This window comes from Impatiens glandulifera, chromosome 7 (assembly GCF_907164915.1).
Source record: "Impatiens glandulifera chromosome 7, dImpGla2.1, whole genome shotgun sequence".
Classification (NCBI taxonomy): domain Eukaryota; kingdom Viridiplantae; phylum Streptophyta; class Magnoliopsida; order Ericales; family Balsaminaceae; genus Impatiens; species Impatiens glandulifera.
The window spans coordinates 50,164,946-50,189,473 of record NC_061868.1 but is presented as its reverse complement, the minus strand read 5'-3'; the positions used below and the strand labels follow the sequence as shown (position 1 = coordinate 50,189,473).

The 24,528-nt window shown below is 30.9% G+C and overlaps 4 protein-coding genes across 4 annotated transcripts; all 4 read right to left on the bottom strand.

Annotated features, from left to right (window-relative positions):
• Positions 1 to 3,352: 3,352 nt before the first annotated feature.
• On the bottom strand, positions 3,353 to 4,190 carry LOC124945397 (ethylene-responsive transcription factor ERF109-like). Its single transcript, XM_047485825.1, has one exon. The coding sequence runs from the start codon at positions 4,159 to 4,161 to the stop codon at positions 3,478 to 3,480; it is 684 nt and encodes a 227-aa protein (XP_047341781.1). The 5' UTR covers positions 4,162 to 4,190; the 3' UTR covers positions 3,353 to 3,477.
• A 2,771-nt stretch (positions 4,191 to 6,961) lies between these two features.
• Positions 6,962 to 9,722, bottom strand: LOC124945396 (abscisic acid 8'-hydroxylase 4). Its single transcript, XM_047485824.1, has 9 exons — positions 9,450 to 9,722; positions 9,056 to 9,380; positions 8,826 to 8,975; positions 8,484 to 8,732; positions 8,327 to 8,416; positions 8,180 to 8,258; positions 8,004 to 8,110; positions 7,800 to 7,918; positions 6,962 to 7,421 (listed from the first exon to the last, which is right to left on the bottom strand). The coding sequence occupies exons 1-9, from the start codon at positions 9,647 to 9,649 to the stop codon at positions 7,280 to 7,282; spliced, it is 1,461 nt and encodes a 486-aa protein (XP_047341780.1). The 5' UTR covers positions 9,650 to 9,722; the 3' UTR covers positions 6,962 to 7,279.
• A 2,317-nt stretch (positions 9,723 to 12,039) lies between these two features.
• Positions 12,040 to 15,078, bottom strand: LOC124945824 (putative fucosyltransferase-like protein). Its single transcript, XM_047486326.1, has 7 exons — positions 14,452 to 15,078; positions 14,208 to 14,362; positions 13,832 to 14,076; positions 13,662 to 13,766; positions 13,414 to 13,570; positions 12,642 to 12,872; positions 12,040 to 12,558 (listed from the first exon to the last, which is right to left on the bottom strand). The coding sequence occupies exons 1-7, from the start codon at positions 14,842 to 14,844 to the stop codon at positions 12,303 to 12,305; spliced, it is 1,542 nt and encodes a 513-aa protein (XP_047342282.1). The 5' UTR covers positions 14,845 to 15,078; the 3' UTR covers positions 12,040 to 12,302.
• An 887-nt stretch (positions 15,079 to 15,965) lies between these two features.
• Positions 15,966 to 17,915, bottom strand: LOC124910293 (cold-regulated protein 27-like). The gene is made up of 5 exons (XM_047450920.1): positions 17,630 to 17,915; positions 16,947 to 17,096; positions 16,574 to 16,865; positions 16,363 to 16,451; positions 15,966 to 16,271 (listed from the first exon to the last, which is right to left on the bottom strand). The coding sequence occupies exons 1-5, from the start codon at positions 17,792 to 17,794 to the stop codon at positions 16,209 to 16,211; spliced, it is 759 nt and encodes a 252-aa protein (XP_047306876.1). The 5' UTR covers positions 17,795 to 17,915; the 3' UTR covers positions 15,966 to 16,208.
• Between the last annotated feature and the right edge of the window lie 6,613 nt (positions 17,916 to 24,528).

Below are 24,528 nucleotides of genomic sequence, written 5' to 3'. Positions count from 1 at the left end.
TGGTACCCGATCCGACCCACTAGGCGACCGAAGAGATGCGCCGCGCCAGGTCAAAGAAGGAATAAGTCTCAGCCACGACCGAGTATTTCGGGAGGGCCCGGTCAAGATCCTATTATTTCGGAATGCCAAGTCTTGGATGACTTTTTCAGCAACGACTTGGCCAAGGCTGCTGCCTGAGTCTCTAGGTTTCCCATTGTTGTATTCTTAGGGCTATAAATAGGTCATGAGCTGCACAAGACGTTTTGTTGAGTTTTGGTTGGATTTTTGGAGTGAAAAATATCCCCCACAAGTGAGTGTCATTTTGTGTGCAGCCTTGATAATTTATAGCCTCTTTGTAACCGATATTTGTGAGTGAATATATTACAGAGTTGGGCATTTGCCCGTAATTGTTGTGTGTGTTTATCTTTGCTGAATGTTTGATTTATCATTGTGGGTCTGGGCAGAATTGTTGAGTGAGTTATTTGTTTATTTCTTTGTGAGAAGTGAACCTCGGAGTTGGCTGACTGTTTTGGTGCGCAAAACAGGCCGCACAAGGGCGAAAAACTTAGTAAAAATTCCGCTGCATAATTGCCTTTGTGACACCTACCATTGTAACGTGAACACTTTCAAATTCAACCATATGAAGAATTGGCATATTGTCAAGCCATGGGTCATGTCAAAATAGTGTACCTTGCCATTGTCAAAATGAATTTGAACTAACATTTTAGCACTTAGCCTAGACTTGAATATCTTTTTTAAAGACCCTGCCATATCCTCTTTAATCATACACGTCCGGATACAGATCTTAGTTTTTGATTTCATGAATCTCAAATGGACCCACCGAACCTAGAGTAGTTCCTGCTTCTTTTCGATCGCCCAGAAATGACGACATGTTAATGCTCGATTCTATTCCACACAGCTCTTGATACCAAGTCCCCCTCATCCTTCGGTTTACAACAACGTCCCACTTGACTCCCTTTAGCCTTAAATATCCGTTTACTTTGAATTTGGCGCAATTATAAATATCAATTAGTATATGAAGACAATCTTAAGGATGTAAGGAGTGCATATACTTAACTCATTCAAAACACTTGTTATTAGCTCGTCCTTACGTTTATCATGCACGAGTTTACAAAGATCTTCACCGTGCTTCTAAAACTAGTTTGTCTATTGTTGTTTATGCAGCGAACAATGACACCAATTGAGTATAGTAGATGTAAATTTCAACAGTCGTATCGTGAAAACAACAAGGTAACTTGATATCTCATACTTTTGCTTATAATCATGGATCTGTCCATGATTCAGAGGTGGGGTGAGCTTAAATAAATGACAAGAAATTTTTAAATAAAACGAGTAAATAAAGATAAATTTTATTATTTTTTTAATAATTACATAAACAAAACAGTGAATTATATATTTTTTTTAAATTAGAGAGTGATGTCACATTTTTACTGTAAAACAAATGTCACATTTCAAAAAATAAAATCGGGGTGGGTTTCAGTCCACTCGAGCCCCTACATAGATCTGTCCTTACTTATAAATTTCGTTTCATGTAAATTTGTTTTTTTTTTTAATTCAATGTATATTAAAAATGATTGAAAATCGTGTAAATACAAAGACAAAACATTACATTAAAAAAACGTTACTCAATAGGTTATCGAGCTCATAAGTATTCGAAAATGGCGATTAACTTCTCAACGGACTCTACCGGCTTTTCGAAACAAATCTTAAAAAATATCGTAATAATATAATTATGAATGATACGTATCGAATGACTACGTAATAATGAGAAAGAAGAATGTGTTGAATGTCTTCGGGACAAAATATGACATTCTAAGATCTTAAATCAACTTAAAAACATGTTCAATTAGTTAAAACCATAAATATGATGAAATTGTAGATAGAGTAGCTTAATTTGTTTTAAGGCTCCATTTTGATCATAAACAGGGCAAATAAGTTTTGTCTAACTTATCATGATTGATGTTGAATATCCTCTCTTGGTTTAGTTTCCTGCATAGTGCTGGAATCCTTCCAAAACATGGCTGGCAGTCCATGTTGAGGAATTGGGAATGGGCCATATTCCATTCCATTCCATTCTGGAACCGGGCACTTTCTAGTCATTGAATGCAAACAATAAGTAACTATCAGAACATCTCTGTTTGATATGCCCAGACATATGCAATATGCATACCAGAATTTCTAGTTTTAGCACTATACAACTCTTCCTTGTCTTTCACCCTAAGTCTAGAAACTTCCAGGATTCTTCATGACCTACATAATTTTTGGACCTTCATCACTACTTGTTTATTATAGATTATTGTTACACAAGTCTACAGAAATTCCAATAATATGCTAAATTATTGAAGAATATCAACCTCTATACTTACCTGAAACTAGAAACGGTTAGAATTTGCTGGCTTCTTTCGACTATATTTACAAGTGCATCTGTACATACTCTAATGACATTTTTTTAATCCGAGTCCATGTCAAATGTTGGCTTCCTTTATCATTTGCTTCATACAATGTCTTTTGTTCTTCTTATGACATTCTAACAACAATTTGTTATATACAAGTAGAACGCAGCTACTGAAATGTTACTTTAACGGCTTCTAGAAGGTTCTGTCATCAAGCAGATACTTCAGAATCCATGTTATTGCACTAGCTGTTGTATCCCGTGCTGCAAACAGAACCCCTATGATGTTGTCTGCAATTTGTTGTTCTTAAGGTCCTTGGAGTTCAATATGTGACGCAATAGATCTTTCTCTAGTATTCCTTTTCTGTTTCCTCTCATTGATCATCTAAGCTGTCTCCTTGAATGGAAGATTTCATTGTAATCAGAGCGTTAGGAATTAGGACAGGAGATTTCAGGTTGGTTTATGAAAAAGATAAGAAAAGATTCTGCTCTTATTGAAACTGCTTTTCGATATGCTGTTCCAGGTTAAGTTTGAAGGGAAGAATTGTATCCCTTATCAACAATGAAGTAGTTAATTTCTTTTAGCTTTACCTTGTATATTTTATTCAGGTGGCCATAGATTGCAAGAACACACACTTCGAAAGAGAACCGCAGAAAACAAAGACAACCATATCAAAGATTCAAAATGTGTATTTTCTCTTCACACGGGAAATCAATTAGTTAGTTGTGAATTGTGGTTAACCTGACTTTTTTCATCTCCTGGAAGGTGTTAAGAGTATTGAATCTAAACTTTTGAAGACAAAAGCTAGATTGGTTTGAATTCTAATTGGATTCACTTGTGAATAAATTCAATAAAAATGGCTTTCATAATATATTTGAAACACTACAAAATTTGTTTTAACAATTGTATAAATGAAGAAAATAATAATGTATTGTCTTTCTACAGAGCCGAATTAATCATATATAATCTTCCTTCCAAAAATGAAATTAATGAATTCTCAAATGTGTTTGATCGTAGCTAGCTAGCTTGGTGTAAAAAAATAGACTAGCTAGCTAGCTAGAAATCAATAATGAAGTAATCTTAGCTAATAGCAACTTAAATCCATCAAACTCATAATCCATTCTTGTAATTTAACCTCCTCCTCCTCCTTCTCTTCATCTCGAATCGCTTCCCATATTCCATTTTCCGTCTTCATTGCCGGAGGAGGAGGATGAGACGATGTCGTGGATGACACCACCAATTCGTTCTTCCACAATAATATTGGCTCATCACTTTGTAAATCGTGATTGGTTGGCGGCGGTGGGGGAAGTGGGAAATTAAGCTTAGCCTTGGGCCCGCGGAACTCAAACGCCGCCTTATCATAAGCACGAGCCGCCTCCTCCCCTGTATTAAACGTCCCAAGCCAAACTCGAACCGCCCTTCTGGGGTCTCGAATTTCGGCGGCCCATTTTCCCCACGGCCTCTGTCTCACACCTCTGTAATTTTTCTTCTTATTACTACTACTACTGATGATCATCTGTCCAGTAACGTTTTTCCTCTTCTCGTCGCAGGTTTTGATAGCTGGGAGAATGGTTGAGAAGGGGTAATCTTGGCGGCCGGAAATGACGTTGTGGAGGGTAGTTACGATAATTGAAGCTTCTTGTTCAGCTGTCAGACGACGGGACGGCGGCGGCGGCGGCGGAAGGGGCCCATCGGTCTTTGTTCTCTTCTTCGATGAACTCTGCATGTCGATCATTGTTCTCTTCTTCGATGAACTCTGCATGTTCATGATTTTTTTTCCTTTGTTCTGATTGATTGTGAGAGTTGCTAATTAGTTCTCAGTTGAATATGGTCAAAGTGTTTTATATCATTTGTTTTCGAGAAAGCACACAGTTAACACACGGGATTGAATGGGTTTTTTATTTATTTATTTATTACACACGTTGTGGTAATTGGAAGATTTAAATTTAATCAGCAGTGACGACATAAGGACTACGTACGTGGGTTGACAGCCGTAAACAGCTGGCCCACGGTCGGTGGTCTCATCATGACACGTCATCAAAGTCAAAGAGTATGTGGCGAATAGAGATCCAACTAAGCCTTCCCTCCTTGTTGTTTCTAATAGTCCTCGGTTAAGTTAAGCACCTGAATCATATGAATTTATTTTTTTCATTTTAAATCTAATTATAATTCAATATTATTTTATTCATTCAATTATCAAATAAGTCAATTCATTTATTAAAATATCTTTTATTTTCTTAAAAAAAATTATTTTAATGTTATATATTAATAATTTAAAAATAAAAAAATTATCATAAGAACATCCCACTCCTTAAAATTTAAACTAATCAATATTTTTTAAATAAGTTTAAATTTATTTAAATAAACTGTATAATCTTTTGGCTTTGGGAAATTAATGGAAGCTATATATTGATAAAAGAAATCTCATTGAGGTAATTTCACTTCTTATTTTTTATTATTTGAATTCGCCTTTTTCTTCGGCGTCCATGAGATGTCGAAACTTAATTTTTCTTAGGTTCTAAGAGGGTTCGGGATGATCAGTGAATCAACAACCCTAATTGCGAGTTCTTCAATTCGGTATTTCCTTCTCTTTGATTTGAACATTACAGTAGTGGTAAATGTTGTGATGATAATGGTGTGTTGGATTCATTTAAGCTTTCTGTTGTTTGTTAGATTGTTGAAATCAAAATAACTTGCATATTGGTTTATTTATTTGAAAGTTGTTTAAGATTAGTAAACGTACAGGGGCGAGGAACAATATGTTTTCGGAAATTGAACATAAGAATGTCTGGTCGCCGCCCGGCCCACCGTGCAAGGCGGTGTTCGCGACGGATCTGTGAATCCGGTGGTCTGATTTTTATATATGCTCTGAGTTGACTCGCTGACTCTCGTGAGTCGACTCATCCGCTAATTTCAAACTAAAAGGGCTTGTTCGAAATCAAACCTGGGCTCCATTCTCAACTGTCTCAACTGGGTTGTACATATTGGGCCCGGAACTTAATAAATTGATAACTTTCTGTCAGCCCCAGTTAGGTTTAGGTTCTGTTTAGAAATTCAAACTTTTTTTTAAAATAAACTGAGATGGGCTTCTTCAATTAATAACAATAATTTTGTCCTATGCTTGATAACTAAGCCATTTTTTATTTCATTTATTATTACTAGAACTAATTAGGTTTGTAGGCCGGATCAGTTATTCCCTTAATATTTTTTTTTTTTAAATTCTTTTATGAATAATAAAAATTCTTATTATTTATTTTAAACAATAATTTTCATATAAATTAAAGTAATGAATTAATTTGGATGAAGCATATGTATGCGTTCATGTTGATGTCTTGTTTAACCTTGTCCAAATTTTTGTTAATGACGGCATGTTAAGAATATAAGAATTGATTGACATTTTTTTTACCCATGTTAAGAAATAAGAATTGATTGTTTTTTTTTATCTCAGTAGATCCATGAAAAATAAATAAACACAAATAAAAATAAAATGTAAATATCATATTTTTAAAATGACCAAATTTAGGGTAGGGATTCATTTGAGAATATAACCAAACACCAAACTTAATTGGAATCTTTTAACTTCTTTCAAACATATAATTATTTTTTATCGGTTTTTCACAGAAAAAAACTGAGTGCCTATCTCTTGAAATTCAAAACTAGTACTTTAAGAAGTGTCCACTTATATTTGAGAAAGATAAGTTTACACGATTTTTTAGATGAGAAAAAAACAAGAGTTTAAATAAAATAATACTCAAATTATAATTTAGATAAATTTAACAATTTTTTATTTTATAAATATTTCAATAGAATAATAAAAATAAACTAAAAACAGTTTTAAAAAAAGTTTAATTGTCACTAGATTTATCTTCATTAAGTTATATAATATTTGTATTGTGCATTCTATTTAGTTAAATGTATCGCATGCACCACATTTATAAGAACTTGTAACATACCAAAGTTTTCTAAATTACTAACACGTTAAAAATTTAATAGGTTATGCCTTTTTTCATTTTTCCAAATTTATAAATATTTTTGTATTGATCTGTATTCTCATTATAGCATTTACAAAATTAGGATAGATTTTTAAATTTATTTTTGCCTTTATTTTTAAGGTCTTTTATCATTTGTTTATAACTCAAATCAACTAGATTTAAATTATTATTTCAAATCTGTATTTTACCAAATCCTTATGTCTAAATGGTTTAAATAAGAAATTATTGGTTCTAGAATATCATTTGAAACTGTTAATTTATTATTATTTTTTAAATGCACAACTAATTTGTTTTCGCCTTTTTGTTGATATTTTAAAAAGTAAGAAACAAAATAAATATGAAAACCATTTAAATAAATAGCAAGGTGGAATATCAACCAATTATACAGGTAGTAAAATAAATGAAAAGAAATTTGAAAATCAGTTCAAATTTTATATATTATATCTAATTCTGTTTTTGTTTAATGGATAAAGTTAATCTGTCTGACTTCATTCTTTTCTGAAAAACTTTTTCATTTGGTGATGTTCACATGAATGATAAACTAATGACACAATACAAATTATTAGGAATATTAGATATGAAAATAATATCATTACTGTACTATTATTATTACTTCACAATATGACATTCAATACAGTATTCCTCTCCTCTCTAAATTCTAATAATTGTGATTGAGAAAGGAGAATGTGCTGAATGCCTTCATGACAAAAAAATATATGATGGCATTCCCAGGTATTAAATCAACTGAAAATGATTTCAAATTGTTAAAACCATCAATTTTGAATGCTCCATCTCTGAAATAGTAGATAGAGTAACTAGGCCTAATTTGGTTTTAAGGCTTATGTAGACATTTGGATTACTTTAACAGCGAGATGATGTAGCAAATAAGTTTTCTCATGATTGATGTTGAACATCCTCAATTTGTTTAGTATTTTGCATAATGTTGGAATCCTTCCAAAACCTGGCTGGCAGTCCATGTTCAGGAATCGGGAATGGGCCATATTCGATTCCATTCTGAGAACCGGGCACTTCCCACCTACAGCAAAAAGTCATTGAAAGCAAACAAGAAGTAGCTGTCAGAATATCTCAGTTTGATGCACAGACATATGCAATATACATAACAAAATTTTTAAGTTTTAGCACTATTCTGCTATTCATTCCTTGTCTTTCACATTAAGTCTAGAAATTTCCAGGATTCTTCATGGCCTACATAACTTTTGTTGGACCCTCATAACTACATGTTTATTATATATATTATTATTATTACATTATGTTACAAGTCTAGAGAAATTGAAATTCCAATAATATGCTAGAAAACAAAAAAGAATTTTGAAACTAGATTATTGAAAAAAGAAAACCAACCTCATTTACAGTTTAACCATATTAAAGGATATGTTTAGTGTGAATATCATACCTATACTTGGTAATCAGATGATGGATTAAAATAAGCATCTCCAGTTTGGCTAACTCATTCCCTGGACAAGCATGCACACCATTTCCAAATGGCATGAAGGTGTTCGGTTTTGGAGCAGCCTATGTACATATCAACATATAAAATCAGAAAGCTTATATCTTAAAGTTAACCCTAAAACAAAATTCATTTTATAAAACAGCATACCTCAAACCTGGATGGACTGAAATTTTGTGGATCAGCAAAGAATTTTGGGTTGTGGTGAATGTTCCTGAATAATGGCATCACTTTCCAACCTTTTGGAATGAGATAACCTGTGGAAGCTAATCTTAGTTATAATAATTCAGGTATAATCATTACCCTTATTTGAAGGAAGTCCTTACCTTTATATTCTACATCTTCTGTTGCTTCCCGAAATGTGAAAGAGATTATGCTCGACATTCTCAAGCTCTCGAGTATAACCTGAAACTATAAACTGTTAGAATTTGCGGCCTTCTTAGGACTATATTTACAAGTGTCTCTGTACATACTCTATACGTTAATGTCATTTTTTTAATCCGATCCCATGTCAAATGTTGGTTTCCTCTGGCATTTGTTTCATACAATGTCTTTTGTTCTTCCTGTGACATTCCAACGACAATTTGTTATATACAAGATCCAATTAGAACGCAACTACTGAAATGTTACCTTAACAGCTTCTAGGAGGTTCTGGTCATCATGCAGATACTTGAGAATCCATGTTAGTGCACTAGCTGTTGTATCTTGTGCTGCAAACAGAATCCCAATGATGTTGTCTGCAATTTGTTTTTCTGTTAAAGTCTGTCCCTTTTCATCCTTGAAGTTCAATAGGTGACCCAATAGATCATTCTCTAGTATTCTTTTCTGTTTCCTATCATTGATCATCTCACTTAATACTCGATCAAGCTGTCTCCTTGCCTGGGTGATTTCATTGTGGACAGGGCGTTAGGAATTAGGATAGGAGAATTCAGGTTGGTTTATGAAAAATATAAGAAAAGCTTTTGCTCTTACTGAGACTGCTTTTCGATATGGGGTTCCAGGTAAGTTTGAAGGGAAAGAATTGTATCCCTTGTCAACAATGAAGTAGTTTTCTTTTAGATTTTCCTTGTATTTTTCATCCAGGTGGCCAAAGATTGCAAGAACACCCACTTCGAAAGAGAACTGCAGAAAACAAAGACAATGAATTTATGAATTCAAGTAAAGAAAGTAGTAATTAGTTGTGAGTTGCGAGTGAAGCTGACCTTTTTCATCTCCTGAAAGGTGTTGATAAGTTGGCCGCCGGTTGCCCATGAATTCAAGGAAGACATTGCTGTAGCTTCAATATGATGAAGTAATTTCTTAATAGCTTCAGGTGATAAGGTGCCATGAACAATCTTTCTTATACGAGTATGATAATCTCCTGTGTGAAAGAAAAGTGCTGATGGACCTATTAACCGCTCTTTACTCTTGGGGTATGTTGGTTTGAAGAGATGAGCATGGCTCACAAGAACAAACCATATTGCATCTGGAGTAGCTAACATGATGGCAGGACAGCCTAGTACGTGACTTTTGAATATTTCCCCATATCTGATCATCCAATTAACACATCATCAATAAAGGTTTATGCAGAGTTGGAAATGATGGGTAATAGGTTACCTTTTCTCCTTTGCAATAAAGAAATTGGTTGGATTCTGGGAATAGAGTTGAAGAGTCTCTCCTAGATAAGGCCAACCCATTGATCCTGGAGGAAGTTTGGCCCTGCGTTTGAGTTTTCTCTTCACTTTTTTTGGAAAGAAGTTGAATAAGAGAGTGGAGAGGAAGAGGATGATGTAAAGAAATGTTGGGAGAATCTCCATATGTTAATGAAAAATGTTTTCTTCTCCGCTCCGCTCCACTTTGTGGGTATTTGTTTATGTCTTATGCATGATCAGATAATGAGCTGATCTCTGCTGTTTATATAGAGTGGATGAATGATGACTGGATAAGGACTTGATTGTTTAAGATGAAAACCAAACCACTTCCCAGGGTAATTTCTATATGCTAGATAATTAGTTGAATCAAACAAGCTGCTAATAATAATAATAATATTCTCAATGCTCAAAGGTGGCAGAAGTTTCCAGTCGTAATTAGGAATGACAACTACTGCCCCGGTAAGTAGAGGAAAGGAACACATGGGTTGAGGGGCCCTTTTGGTAAAACTCTGATCAAGTATATTTAATTGATTGCTAATTATAATATTTGTGATATGTGATTAAAGAGTACTGATCAGATCGAATGGCTGGCCTGCCTGCCTTTGATGATGGATGATGTTGTTACTACAGTGTGGGTGGGCCAGTGGCGGTGCCGGGTAAAGTGATCGGACGGCTAGGAAGTGGTGGTCCCAGCCGCGGATGCCTTCTCGTTAAGTTAGCTGCTGCTGTAGAGGATAGGGGACGGCATGTTTCAGGTGCAAGTCGTAATCGGACGTGAATAAGTGCGACACGTGTTGAGATCTGGGTGGTCCATGGTGGTGGTGGGGGTGGAGGAGTACTAGTACACTGTGGGCGACTCCAGACACGACAACGATAGGGCACCACATACGATGGATGCCCCTTTGTCCAAGAAATCAAGGGTCGGTCGGTGGGTGCTCAATTATGATCAACCCCTCCCTCCTTCAACAACATTATTTTATTATTTATATAATATAATATAAATAAGAATAATTTAAATTCAAAGAAGACAGAATCATCAGTAAAAACTAAAAACCAGTGTTTCAAAATGCAATAAAACGTATGACACACAAAAAAAATACCGTTAAAGAGTCCGAAGGTATATATACTCAAGAAGATCAACATTATTATTATTATTATTATTATGACAATCTTCAAGATCTCGTCAGAAAAATTTAATGAATCGGTTGAATGCGATCAATTAATGTCATGTTGAGTCCTTTCAAACTAAATGGTCCAAAAAATTAATAATAAAGAAAGATAATCAAGATATGGACACGTTTGTTCAAAACAACGGTCTTAATCCAAACTTGTAATCAGCTAACGATTAATTCTGGTATTACTAAACTTCTCACCGGCTAACAATTGATTTCGGTATCACCCATATTATGTTCAAAAGTAAGCTTTATATATATTAATGTCACTTATCCGCAATATAAAAGTAAGTGATGTGTTGTAATTGTCTACTCTTAACCAATTTTGCATTGACTCACCGTAATATACCGTTTTTTCATTTATTATTTATCATCCACGAGGATTTCACATGCATGACCCTTTATAAAAAATATGAGATTTTCTCATAATGGGTTATTTTCTCTACCATTCACTTTGGGAGAAGAGCGCTATCTTGCCTTACAATGAAAGGGAGATTCAGACCAATCCCTAAATTAGTACAAGATAAAAAAAAAAAATTGAATTTTAGAAAAGAAGAAGAATGAAGAGGGCTTTCTTTCTCTCAAAGTAAACTAGTCTTGTCTTGATTCTTCAATTAACCTTCAATGAAAGCTCTCAAACTCCACTTTCTTGTGTTCTATTTGTGTCACCTCTAACTCACCAATCAGCATAAGCACAAATGCAAGTAAACCTGCATAGTACTTATCCCCCTCAAGACTACAAATATTGTTTGGGACCTTTGGATTGGATCTTGAAATACAAAAGTTTCAAGATTAGAGTTGAGCTTAAAAAAAAATGGAATGGACTTCAAAAAAGAGAAAATTATATATAAAATGAGTGAATAAATGTGAATTTTGTCATTTTTTGTAGTACTAAATAAGTAAATAATGAATTAAATTAAAAAAAATTAAGAAGTCGTGTCACCTTCTTATTGGTCGAAGTAGGTTAAGTCCTCCTGAGAATCTCCCTTAAAATATTAAAGTTCTCAAATTCCATCTTAATGCAAGTGAGAAATATATTTAAAACTGATTTGATAGTATAATTATGTAGTTCAAAGGAACATCAATTCTTCATAAATAAAATACCAATTATTGTCTATCTAATCAATCAGCCAGAACCCGGCCCACGGCCCACATAGATATGTATGCAGGTCCACAAAGTTCAAGCCCACTTATCTTTTTTTTGCTAGTAAGATTTTGATTTATTATTCAACTTAGAAACCTAAGCCAATGAACATATATTATAATGAGCAACATGAACATTTTCTCTTCAGGTTTATTTAATATTTTTCTTAATATATATAAGATAAAAATAAATATTTATATCATTTTGCATGAACTATTTGAAAGAAAAAAAACTATGTAAAATTAATCAATAAAAATTAGTTTTTTTTCTTCTTCTCTCCAATGTTTGAAGAAACATCTCATAAAAAAGTATAATTCAAATTCATCATTAAAAGAAATAAAACCAGTGCTCTTAAAACTTAAGTCCACGAATTCAGAATTTAACCTCTTTTTCTATATTCTACAAGATCAAATTTCTGTCATTCCTTCGAAAACCCGAGTTAGAACCAAGATCCTCGTGGCGCTTTTCAATGGTGTGAGTGGACTTGGTTGTCTGTCTGTCTCTAGACAAATATGACTTCAAACTTTGGACATGGGTTATTCAGAATATGGCTTTTGAAATCAGCTTCCTCTTTGAATCTGAAAGTGTACAAAGCTTGCCTCTGTGTGAATCCCACAGGATATATTCTGTAAATTTTGAGCTCATTCCCACCTCTAATGCTTTCAGGCCTTTCTTCTTTCCAAACAGGTACATGCTTAATAGACTTGAATTTTGATAAGATTGCAGATTCTAATCCCTTCACACTCAAATTAGATTCCCTGTCGACACCAACAAAATCAAATAATAAAACAACAACAACAATATGAAGTTTCCGGGGGAGGAAATACATATTAATTACTACCTCAAGAAAACCGACTCCATAGCAAACCTTCCTCTTTCCCTTACGTAAACATGATACATTGTTTCTATGCCTTTTGTACACTTGCAGGGTCGTTTAGAAAATTTGGGAGAAGTCTTTTCTTCCTTCTCTCGAATCATTGTTGCCAAATGAATGCACAAACGGCATGATGAATGGACCGCTGCCATATCGACTAAAGCTTTGAAAGAATCAGATGGGCCTTCCCACTTCCATCTGAGGAGAAGAAGATGGAGATGAAACCACTATACCTCAACAAGAGTTATTAGAAAAAAATTCACTGTATCCGGATCAGTTTCTAAATATAGAAACAAAAATAAATTTCTGAAACTTGTCAAATGTTTATGTATTTGAAATCAGATCTAGATATACTTCTTTGAATGAAATTAAATTTCTTCAAAAAAAAGATACATAAACAGAAACAAACAGTAAGTGTTTCCAAATATGATTGTTTGTAAGCATGGAGGTCATTGGCTAGGAAACTACTTATTGTTTATGTATATCTATATCCCCATTTTCAGATATAGAAACAAAAATAAATGAATTCTGAAAATGGAAACAAATTTACATACAGAAATCATAAGGCCTTGTTTGATGAATTAACTCAAATAACCCTTCATCCCATCATCAATCAAATCATCACATAAAATACTAATTTAAAATATTCAATACAAAAGGGTATTTTAGTAATTTAACTCAAGTAACCCTAAAATAATCCATTTTTTTCTACAAGCAAGCTTAAGAGCATAGAATTGACCTAATTGATTGGTTGTATGCATGTGGATCATTGGCCAAGATATTCATGGTCTTAGCAATAGGCTCGACATCGCTGAGCTGTCGAATGTGTAGAATACATCCATGGCAAGGGGAGAATTCATCGATATTTGGTGCACCAACAACCACAGGAATAGAACCTAATAATAATAATAATAATCAAGCAAGTATAGATAATCATTCAAAACTTAATTGATTGAATATCATCAGTATATATTCATTCATGCATACCTGCAACAAGAGACTGAAAGAATTTCTCAGTCACATAATCCTCCTCATTTGAATTCTCAAATGCCAAGCTAAATTTGTACTTCTTAAGAGTTTCTACTTTGTCCACTGCCCAAACCAATATATATTAATAATAAATTCCATGATGGTGGTGGTGGTGAAGACGGTTTTACCTCTTCCATCGCGATTCCGATGACAACCCCCATAAGAATCTATCTTCATCCCGGTCCCTTCAAGGGCTTCAAGAGCCTGCAGCCGGAAGTTTCTAGCAGCACAATTGGATATGAAGGCTGCTGCCAGAGCAATCTCTGTCTTTGGTTGTTTCACCGGTGCCATTATGTCGTATTCAGCCCACGAAAAGTAACCAACGGGTACATCAGACGACAAACTAGTTGTCATTACGATATTATATCCCCTCCTAATATAACCAAATTGAGCATAGGTTGAAATTTCAGTAACAAACACCATAATTGTTTAAGTGCAAATTAAGTAAGAATCTCATTTGATGAATCATTATCATCATCATCCTCAGAGAGTTTGCTTACCTACCGTCGTGCGTTTTCAACATCATTCTCTGAGTAATATTGAACCGATTCCATGGAACGATGAACGCTAATAATTCCAGGTGTTTGACCGAAAGCAGCATCTGATTTCTTATTAGTACTAGCCACGAATTTACATCCTACGCTACAACTATCCCAATCCTGATGACGATCCAACACAAACAAACAAACAAATTTCATTAATTAAACTTTCTATTTCTACTTCACTATAGATAGTAATATAAACATACTTCGTTACCGCCAACGACTACAATTGGTTCTTTCTGAAAATCTCTAGAATACGGAACGGAATCTTCCATTTCTAACCACTCTTCGCAAGAGTCCGGTTCAGGATTCCGATGATCAAGACCAGTAGCCAACAGGCCCAATCGAGTATCATATACATCATCGTCAGCAGCCGTAGACTTGAACTGGTAGGAGTCGGCCCATGAGTTAAACCGGGTGAAATTCTCAACCATATCGAGCCGACCCAGAAAGGCGATCTCTGCTATAACAACCAACGCTACGGCCAAGGGCATCAAATTGACCCATTTCTTCTTGTTCGACGAATATTCGGTCGAATCGGGTCCTTCTTCGAGATTGGACGATGGCCGCGTGGTTCTCTGATTAGGTTGCAAACCCATTACTAATTTTCAATGGAAGGGTACTGGATAACTTCACTAGAGAGAGAGAGAGAGATTGAAAATCATATGATATGGGTATTTGCAGACGGAGCAGGTAGAGATTTGGGAGAGTGTCCTTTTCAGCTTGGGAAGTCCACGGTCTTCGATGAAGGAGATGGAGGATCCGAATCCGACGACCGGGTCAGATTCCTCTTGAAGGAATACGAGAACAAACATGCCCCAAATCCTAAGTAGAAGAGAAAGCGTGTAAATGCAGAAAAACATAATCTTGGAAATCCCTAATCATGACAATTCAGAACTAAACACTACTCTTTCTTTTCTTTTCTTTTTTCTAAAATCTTTTATATAAATAATTTTGTTTTATTATCACAAATAAAATGAAAATAATTACAAGTATTAAATTACCATTAAACGTGTTTTATCTTTCTCATTTACTAAAGTTCATGTGGAATCAAGTCAGTACATGCATTATAATATTCTTTATGATAAAAAGTTCTTTTTTTAAGAAGTTTGCAGAATTCTCTAACTATTCATACTATATTTTTTATTTTATTTTTGTAAAACCTTATATATCCTTTTTCATTCTAAGTCAAAAAAAGATATATTTTCATTCCATAGTTAGATGACATGATCAATTTTAAATGCACTTTAGATAATATTATGCAAAATTTTGAATTTCCATATTTAATCTTTCACTACCTTGTTGACTAAATTATATAGTCACATAATGATACACTTTTACCAAAAACAAATATGAGACTTCATTTACAAGCATATAAAATTACATAACTTATTTCTTAAGACAATATTAATATAAAAATAAACTTTTTTTTGTCAAAAATAAACTTTTTTTTGTCAAAAATAAACTACAAATAACTTTTGCTTTTATTACAGCTTTCAAATAAAGTAATAATAAATAACATAAAATTCACACCATCTTACCATATATCTAACTTAATTGATAGAACTTTTCCAAAAAAACAAATATTTATAACATATTGACTAACTCACATTAAGAAGAAAGCCTGATATTGTATTCATTAACATAGAAACACCATCAATATTGTGGGATTAAGATAGTGCTAATAATAAATACCAGATTTACTTAAATTGAGATTATGTAAAGATCACAAAGTGGAAATAATGGTGAATTTCTCTCTTAGTTAATTTGAAATCCAAATAGGTCCCCGCCCGAATAACAAGATCATCATCTCTACTACTAGAAAGTCGTCTCGTCTGAGTCCTAGCTACCATTCATAAAACTATCTCTGCTGAACAATATTTGACAATGGAAAACTCTTTTCTTGTATTTACTATTCTACTAAACTGCAGCATCCTTTGAATATGTGTCGAGATATATGTCTTCAAGGTTGTGCTGGATCTTCTGAAGCCTTGCAGAGAGTTGAAGTTTCAGTGGACACAGTTATCTGGAATGATAAACCAGATATTGAGATTGATCTTAACAACAACAACACAAATCAACATAAACATGACATAGAAAAGGAAATTTGCTTGAACCTTAGTTGAAGAATCCATGGAATCTCTTTTGATCTTTTTCATTATTGGTTTCTCTACAACTTCCTCCATAAAGTTCTGATCAGTACCCTCTGCAGAAAAAACAACATTTTGGACAGCCATTATAATCAAAAGGTCTGATTCCTCGTGTTTGATAACACCCCAAATACTAGAATCTAGATTAACATTTTATACAACAGAAAAGATCTCTTACCTGCTTCAATGTCTAGTTCCTTCCTTTGACAATGGTTGAAGGTAGATTGCGAGTCAGATGAGGCTAAATTGTGGGAGAAACCCCTCCTCCTCTTCCTTCCAGAAGGAGTAATCTCTATACAATTCTCTTGTAAATCGGGATTTGTCTTCCAGTCACATCTATGTGGAAACTTATGAGCATCCAACCAATGACTTTCAATCTTTGATGCATGAGAACCCACTGTTCTACACAAAAGAGGCTGATCTTTCTTTAAATTGATCTTCTTCCAAGATCCTTTCTGTAAAACTGCCAACTGGGTCCAGAAGAGGTATAATAAATAAACTGTTCAAAGCCAAATCATTATTTTTTAACACTGGTTTCAACAAAAAGAAACCTGATCAGACGAATCATTCTGATTGACATGCTGCAGATCCAATCTCTTTTCTACGAAACTGAAGGAATTGTGCAATTGCTGAACAAATGATGCTTCCAAAACATTAAGATACATATTGTGCTTCTCATTTGTCCATGTTGTGCTGTGAACCTGCCATGATTTTTTCACATCACAAAACTGTTAAAAGAGATTGTTCTAAGACTTGACTATGCATCAGACATCATAATCTCCATCTCAAACATATTAGAAACATAAAAAGAAACTATGTAACAATCAGACTGAAGATTCATCGAAGAAGCAATTGAACAAACTTAATCTAGAGTCCAAACACAAAGAAGGAAAATCAGTGTAACTGGGAAGTACCAAACGAATCTAAGGTTCTACTAATCTCAACTTAATAGATTTTCCTTACCAATAGATGATTTCATTTCATTCCTCAAGTATCCGCCGATAAAGGAAGGTGAATTAAAACAAGAAACCAGGTCCACTCGGCATCTAATGCCCAAATCTGACGTATATCTCTACCAATCAACGAATACGAAGCAAAATAAGTAACATCAGATATAAATTAACCAGGCAGCACAAACATATATATATATATATATATATATTTCCAAATAAGCACGAAGCAATAACATTAACACAAATATACATAAGGAATCGCGATAATCAAGAAGAATTACCTGATTCTCATTTCCTTCTCGGTCAGATAGATCCTTCTTCTTCTTCCAGTGATCGTCTTTCATCATCATCCGAGTTACCTCGTTCCCGCAGCCTTCAGCCGCCGGTGAGGGTGCTAGATCTGACATCGGAGACAAGGTCATCGTTCCAAAATTCTCTTCCACCATTCTTTAATCAATCCAGAGAAACTCGAATTTGATCGCTAAAGCTCTGAGAAACCCTCGGCCCCTGTGCTTCTGGTTAACCGCAAGGAGAAGAAGAGAGAGAGAGAGAGGAGAGGAGAGAGAGAGAGGGGCCAAAATGAAAAATGACTCCCACATGGCATCGCTTTTTACACGTGTAAATAACATCACCTTATTGCCACGTAAGCAGAGATTGATAATATCTTCCGCTCTTATGTCAGCCAGATATTTTATTTGGGGCTACACAAGAAAAATTAAATAAAAATAAATAAACCGAACCGGAACTTAAGGCTTTTCCTATTAAGTCCTGTCCCTACTGCAATTTCCCCCAATTTGTTTGTTGAGTGAGGGATAGAGCCTTTCATTGATGGGACCCAATGGTTTATCTATTTATATGCAATATAACTTTATAAGTTTAATGCAATGAAAATAAAAATAAATGTTATTATTATTATTATTTTTGGTTGATACTGACAAATAAAGGAAGGGCACGCGTACAAAGATCGGATTCCACTCAATTGTTTCATTTTTTAGAATATATTTGTTGAATTATTTAAAATATATTTAATGAATTCTTATGAAGATATTTTCAAATAGACTCAATAGTGTGGACACGCGACTGTGAAAGATATTTTGCAAATTTGGTAGGTTAGGCTTAACTTGTCAACAATCCTGTAACTTCAAATTTGCACAATTGATATTTTAATTGACATCACTTTTATATAAATAATATCCGAGAACAAATATCATCAAGAGTTTTCTTACTTTTATATATCAAAATTCGGCAATATATTTATTAATTCTTCACGTGGGCTTAATAAGCTTACCAATCTTTTTTTATTAAATATAAATATATAATATTTCAACAGATTTCATCTTTTTCAAATCCTTCCACAGCTCATTCTCGGATTATTTTCCAAAGCAACATTGTTTTATGTTCACTCTCTCAAACTAACCTAGTTTTGTTTATTCATTCTCAAACTAACCTAGTTTACTATATTATTCAAACTCAATTATTTTTTTATTTTTATTTTTATTTTTTTACATTTAAAATTCATTATATATAAACTAAATTATTTATATTTTGATATATATTTTAAATTATTATTTATATAAACTAAATTATTTATATTTTGATATATATTTTAAATTATTATTTATATAAATTTAATTATTTATATTTTAATATATAATTTAAATTTAATTATCTGATTATTTATATTTTAATATATATATATATATATATTTATATTTCAATTATTATTTATATAGTGTAATAAATATTAAATAATTTTAATAAATAATTAATAAATACTAATAAATTTAAAATATTTTAACCCTAACAATATAATAATTAAATATTCATAAAAGCATTTTTAAATTTATCAATTATTTATTAAATATAATAACAAGATTATCATATTTCTATGATTAAAATATGATAATTTTGTTATTATATTTAATTAAAAATATTATTATATTTAATAAATAATTGAAAATTAAAAATATTTTTATGAATATTTAATTATTATATTATTATGGTTAAAATATTTTAAATTTATTAGTATTTATCAATTATCTATTAGAATGCTAATAGAAATATTTATTACACTATATAAATAATAATTGAAATGTAAATATATATATATATATATATATATATATATTAAAATATAAATAATTAAATTTATAAGAAAATAATCAAATTTAAATTATATATCAAAATATAAATAATCAAATTTATAAAAAAATAATTTAAAATATATATCAAAATATAAATAATTTAATTTATATAAATAATAATTTAAATTATAAATCAAAATACAAATAATCAAATTTATAAAAAAATAAGAATTTAAAATATATATCAAAATATAAATAATTTAGTTTATATATAATGAATTTTAAATATAAAGAAAAAATCGAGTTTGAATAATAAACTAGGTTAGTTTGGGAATGAATGAACAAACTAGGTTAGTTTGGCAAAAGTGAACGTCAAACAAGGTTAGTCAAACAAGGTTAGTCAAACAAGGTTAGTTTGGCAAAAGTGAACGTCAAACAAGGTTACTTTTTGGGAAATCATCCTTCATTCTCTGTCAGTTCAGTTTCGAGAATTGGGCTGGCCCAATTTTAAGGTTACTTTTTGGGAAATCATCCTTCATTCTCTGTCAGTTCAGTTTCGAGAATTGGGCTGGCCCAATTTTATAGTAGAAGAACGTAAAAAGAATTTGATTGTTCTACAATAGAAAAACGTAAAAATAAATAAATTTGACGGTCTACTTTGTCGACTCCAAAAATTGGGTTGACCCAGTATTATGATAAAAAAAACATGAAAAAAATTTTGTTGTCCTAATTTTATTTTATTTTAAATTCTTCAATATATTGTAATAATACTCCACTGATCTGATCTTTATGGTGTGTAAGCATTGTTCAGCCTACACATCCCTTATTTTCATCTCTGTACTCTACGAAACCTCTAGATATGATTGAAGTTTCTCTTATCCATTAATGTGTCTTCACTATACTATACAGAAGCTTCTAGGTGTGATTGAAGCTTCTCCTAGTAATTCATGTGCCTAGTTGTGGATTTTTTAGTGGTTATATTTCCATTAACTCTTAATTCTTATGTACATAGAATTCTAACAAATAGAAAATCTTATTTTTCATAGTAAACAATTTTTTATATACTTTTATGTTAAAATCATTAATAAATTTAACTAAACAACCTAATTATTTTTATTAATTAGGTTGTCATAATCGGTGGCTTGTTAGGGTTAACCGTGATCATATTCTTTTCTATAATCTTCATTTCATTAATTAATTAACTCACTATTCTATAGTTATTTTCATATAAATTCCTCTTATTTTTTGTTTTTTAAATGAAATGTGTATAATCTTTAGACTTTATCAAGGATTTTTGGAGTTCGTCAGGAAAATAAACTTATTCATGATAATAATTAATTAGTTTATCATGGTAGTATTACTTGATTTTTTTATTATTTTGTTTTTTCATCTTCAAATTTCAATTGTTTGATGAAATGCTTAAACTTTTTTTTATATTTTAAATGCTCGATAACATACTTATTTAACTTAATAATTGAGTTTATCATAAAATTCATTATTTAAAATAAAGGGCTAAATCTGAAGTTTTAGGGTGATTTATTAAAATATAATTAGCTTTAATTTGTTTTTGATGCATAATATTATAAAACAAAAACAAACAAAAAAAAAAAAAAGATTTTGTCAACTTTTTATAAAAACATCTTAAAGACATTTTGACTAAAAAAGATTGAGCAGGTGAATATTTTTTTTGAAAATGTATTAATATATAATGATAAAATAAAAAATAATAATTTAAAATAAATGACATTTTAGTTAATGAATTGGATGATTTGATATAACAATGTGAGGTGATGTTTTTTTTGTTGTTGAATAATGATAGAGGAGCTAAAGATTTACAGCTAATGTGTAGTGAAGTGATATGAAATGGTGACTAGGCCTAAAGACTAAACATAATTTCTCTCTCATATTCATTAATAATTTATTTTTTATCTCTTCAATCTTCTTTAATAATTTATTTATATTATTAAATCTTAAATATATGTTTATATATTTTATTATTTAACTTATTTATTTATAAAATATTTAAAATAATAATATGTACAATAATAAATAAAAGAAATAAAAAATATATATATATTATATTTGATAAATATATATTAAAGAGAATAAAAAATATATAAATTTCATAATTTTTTTAATTAATTATTTCTCTCATCTATATATATATATATTTGCGTTAATAATTTATTTATTTGTTTTTAAAATAAATTATAATAAGAAAAATAAGAATTTGTCAAGATTCAACTCAAATCATACATACTGATATTCAAAATAAATATAACTCAAACTATCAACTATTAATATTCCACTTAAATAAAAAATAATAATTTAAGATAAAATTAACCCATATGATAATATAAGAGATAATATATAACATTTTGAGTTAATTGAGTGAATTTATAATATATTTTATAATATAAAAAAAACTAAAGAGAGAAAAGAGGAGAAATAATTAATTAAAAAAATTAAGATTTTTAATATTAATTATATATTTACCCTATTAATATATATTTTTAATATAATATTTATCAAATATAATATATATTTTAAAAATTATATATATTTTTTATTTTTTATTTGATTTATTATTGTCCTTATTAATTTAAAATAAATTATTAAAAAATATTCAGAGATAAAAAATAAATTATTAATAAAGAGAAAATGAATAATTATTAATGAATATGAAAGAAATAAATAAACATTTAAAATTATGTTTAGTAATTGTGAGTACTCACCATTTCACATCATTTCTTTACACATCTATTCACCATTTCATATCATTTTGTTACCATTTGTCAACTTTTATAAAAACATCTCTCTATATTTTGACTACCATTATATTTGTCTTTACTATCAAAATTAGTCTTTCAACTGAGGTGAGGTGTTATTCGAACGGGTTATTTAAAAAAAAATAAAAAATTATTGATAATAATTTTGAGGAGATGGATATGTATTAATATATAATGATAAAATAAAATATAATAATTTAAAATAAATAATATTTTAGTTAATGAATTAAATAACTGAGAAGATATTTCAAATAACTTTAAATGAATAAGGACTGATTCATACTAAATAGAAATATTCTAACTCATTTAACAATGATAATATGTTAATATTTATATGTTTAAAGTTTAATATATATAATTGTTTTGAAATATGAATTAGTATATTATAAATTTCACGTGAGAGTTAAATTTGAATGTTTTTACATTAGTTAAGTTGTATTAATAATTGACCGAGAGTGGACGATAACAAATTTATGTTATGTTGATTAAATTGATTAATCTTGTTTTAATATTATTTGTTCATACCGCTTTAATAATAAAGAATGTGAATACTAGACTTCACAATAAAATTATTAAAATGGAGAATGTTTTTTTACGATAGTTTGTTACTCTATATTAGACGAAATTTAACTAAAAATATAGAGATGAGTTTTATGTTTTAAATATAGTAGAGTTCAACTTAATTAAATATCATTTTAATATATAAATAAATATAATTTATTATATTAAATTTAAGTCACCCAATTCTAATTTCAGTATAAATTTATAAAAGTATTTATGATTTATTCTTAATTTATATTACATTTATCCATATTATATATTATAGTGTATAATTTAATCATTTTAATAATTCTTTTATGCAAGGGTTTATTATAATTTTAGTGGATAAGCATATTTATTTTTGTTATTTTTTTAACGGGTGTTTGGGATCACATTGTTTACTTCCCTAGAAGAGATTAGCATAATAGCTTATTATCATATGACATAACCACATTTTTACAAAATAATGTATCAAATTAAATAAAGAAGATTGTAAGATAGTATATGGGCATTGAATTAAATAAAATCTAATGAGAAGGTTGAGAGAATTGTGGAGTTAGGATATTTTATTAGATTTTTAATTAGGCCACAAAAAAACATTTTCAAAATCGTAAATTTAATGAGAACGTTGAGAGAATTTATAGTATTTATGAGATTATTGGAAACTAGCATTTAGCCCGTGCATTTGCACGAGTAATAATATAAAAAACCGTGAAAAAAATTACGGATAACATTTTTAATTTTATTTTTAACCGTTTTAAATTTATGGGTGGGTCAACACATAATCCGACCCAAGTATCCATTTACTCAACATCATTATATATTAGTTAGTTAAAAAGTTGAACTTATATTAATATTAAAACGTCCCGCATTTATCAAATTTGATGTTTGAATTTAATATATAAAGTCTTTGTACCCTAGTTGGTTAAAGAGTTGTACTTATTTTGTTAGGTTGCAAGTTCGAAACATACCTCTAGCATTTTTAATTTTATTTTTAACCGTTTTAAATTTAAAAACGGGTAAACCCACAATCCGACCCAAGTATCCAAATGATAGAAAAATTAAGTAAGTTAATTTTCTTAAAACCGGCCATACATTACAAGTTTTGAATATTTATTCTAAATAATCAAAAAGGGAGAAATTGATAGAAAAATTAAGTAAGTTAATTTTCTTAAAACCGGCCACACATTACAATTTTTGAATATTTATTCTAAATAATCAAAAAGGGAGAAATTGATAGAAAAATTAAGTAGATTAATTTTGGAACCGGCCAGACAAACTAAACAGAAATTAAACTTCATGTGCAGGCACTGAACAAACCGGAACCGGAAATCGTGCATCAATAACCAGCTGCTATCATATCAAAGAAACCGGCTTCAAGTGATCAAGACAAATGATCACAGGAACCGGCCTCACTTTCTCAAGCAACCGGTTAGCCAAGATAGAAGAATACACTTCAACCGGAACCGATTGTAAATTTGTGATCAAAAAGAAATTGAGTCAAGGTATCGTACCAAGCTCTTGGTGCTTGTTTCAAACCGTAAAGGGCTTTGTTCAGCCGGTAAACGTGATTTTCATGTTCTGAATTTTTGAAACCTGGAGGTTGATTTACATACACCTCTTCATTGACTTTACCGTTTAGAAAAGCGCTTTTTACATCCATTTGATAAACTTTAAACTTTTTGAAAGCTGCATATGCTAAAAATATTCTAATAGCCTCAAGTCTAGCTACAGGTGCGAATGATTCTTCAAAATCAATTCCTTCTT

What these genes read in the sequence shown, in the direction of transcription:
- LOC124945396 (XM_047485824.1), bottom strand. Translation starts at nt 9,649, where the DNA reads ATGGAGATTCTCCCAACATTTCTTTACATCATCCTCTTCCTCTCCACT. An exon ending in TCAGTCCATCCAGGTTTGAG is followed by an intron (nt 7,919 to 8,003) that starts GTATGCTGTTTT and finishes ATATGTACATAG; the next exon opens with GCTGCTCCAAAACCGAACAC. An exon ending in CATCTGATTACCAAGTATAG is followed by an intron (nt 7,422 to 7,799) that starts GTATGATATTCA and finishes TTTTTGCTGTAG; the next exon opens with GTGGGAAGTGCCCGGTTCTC.
- LOC124945397 (XM_047485825.1), bottom strand. Translation starts at nt 4,161, where the DNA reads ATGAACATGCAGAGTTCATCGAAGAAGAGAACAATGATCGACATGCAG.
- LOC124910293 (XM_047450920.1), bottom strand. Translation starts at nt 17,794, where the DNA reads ATGGTGGAAGAGAATTTTGGAACGATGACCTTGTCTCCGATGTCAGAT. An exon ending in GAGAAGGAAATGAGAATCAG is followed by an intron (nt 17,097 to 17,629) that starts GTAATTCTTCTT and finishes AAATCATGGCAG; the next exon opens with GTTCACAGCACAACATGGAC. An exon ending in CCATGGATTCTTCAACTAAG is followed by an intron (nt 16,272 to 16,362) that starts GTTCAAGCAAAT and finishes TTATCATTCCAG; the next exon opens with ATAACTGTGTCCACTGAAAC.
- LOC124945824 (XM_047486326.1), bottom strand. Translation starts at nt 14,844, where the DNA reads ATGGGTTTGCAACCTAATCAGAGAACCACGCGGCCATCGTCCAATCTC. An exon ending in GATGTTGAAAACGCACGACG is followed by an intron (nt 14,077 to 14,207) that starts GTAGGTAAGCAA and finishes TGGTTATATTAG; the next exon opens with GAGGGGATATAATATCGTAA. An exon ending in TCGGAATCGCGATGGAAGAG is followed by an intron (nt 13,767 to 13,831) that starts GTAAAACCGTCT and finishes TGGTTTGGGCAG; the next exon opens with TGGACAAAGTAGAAACTCTT.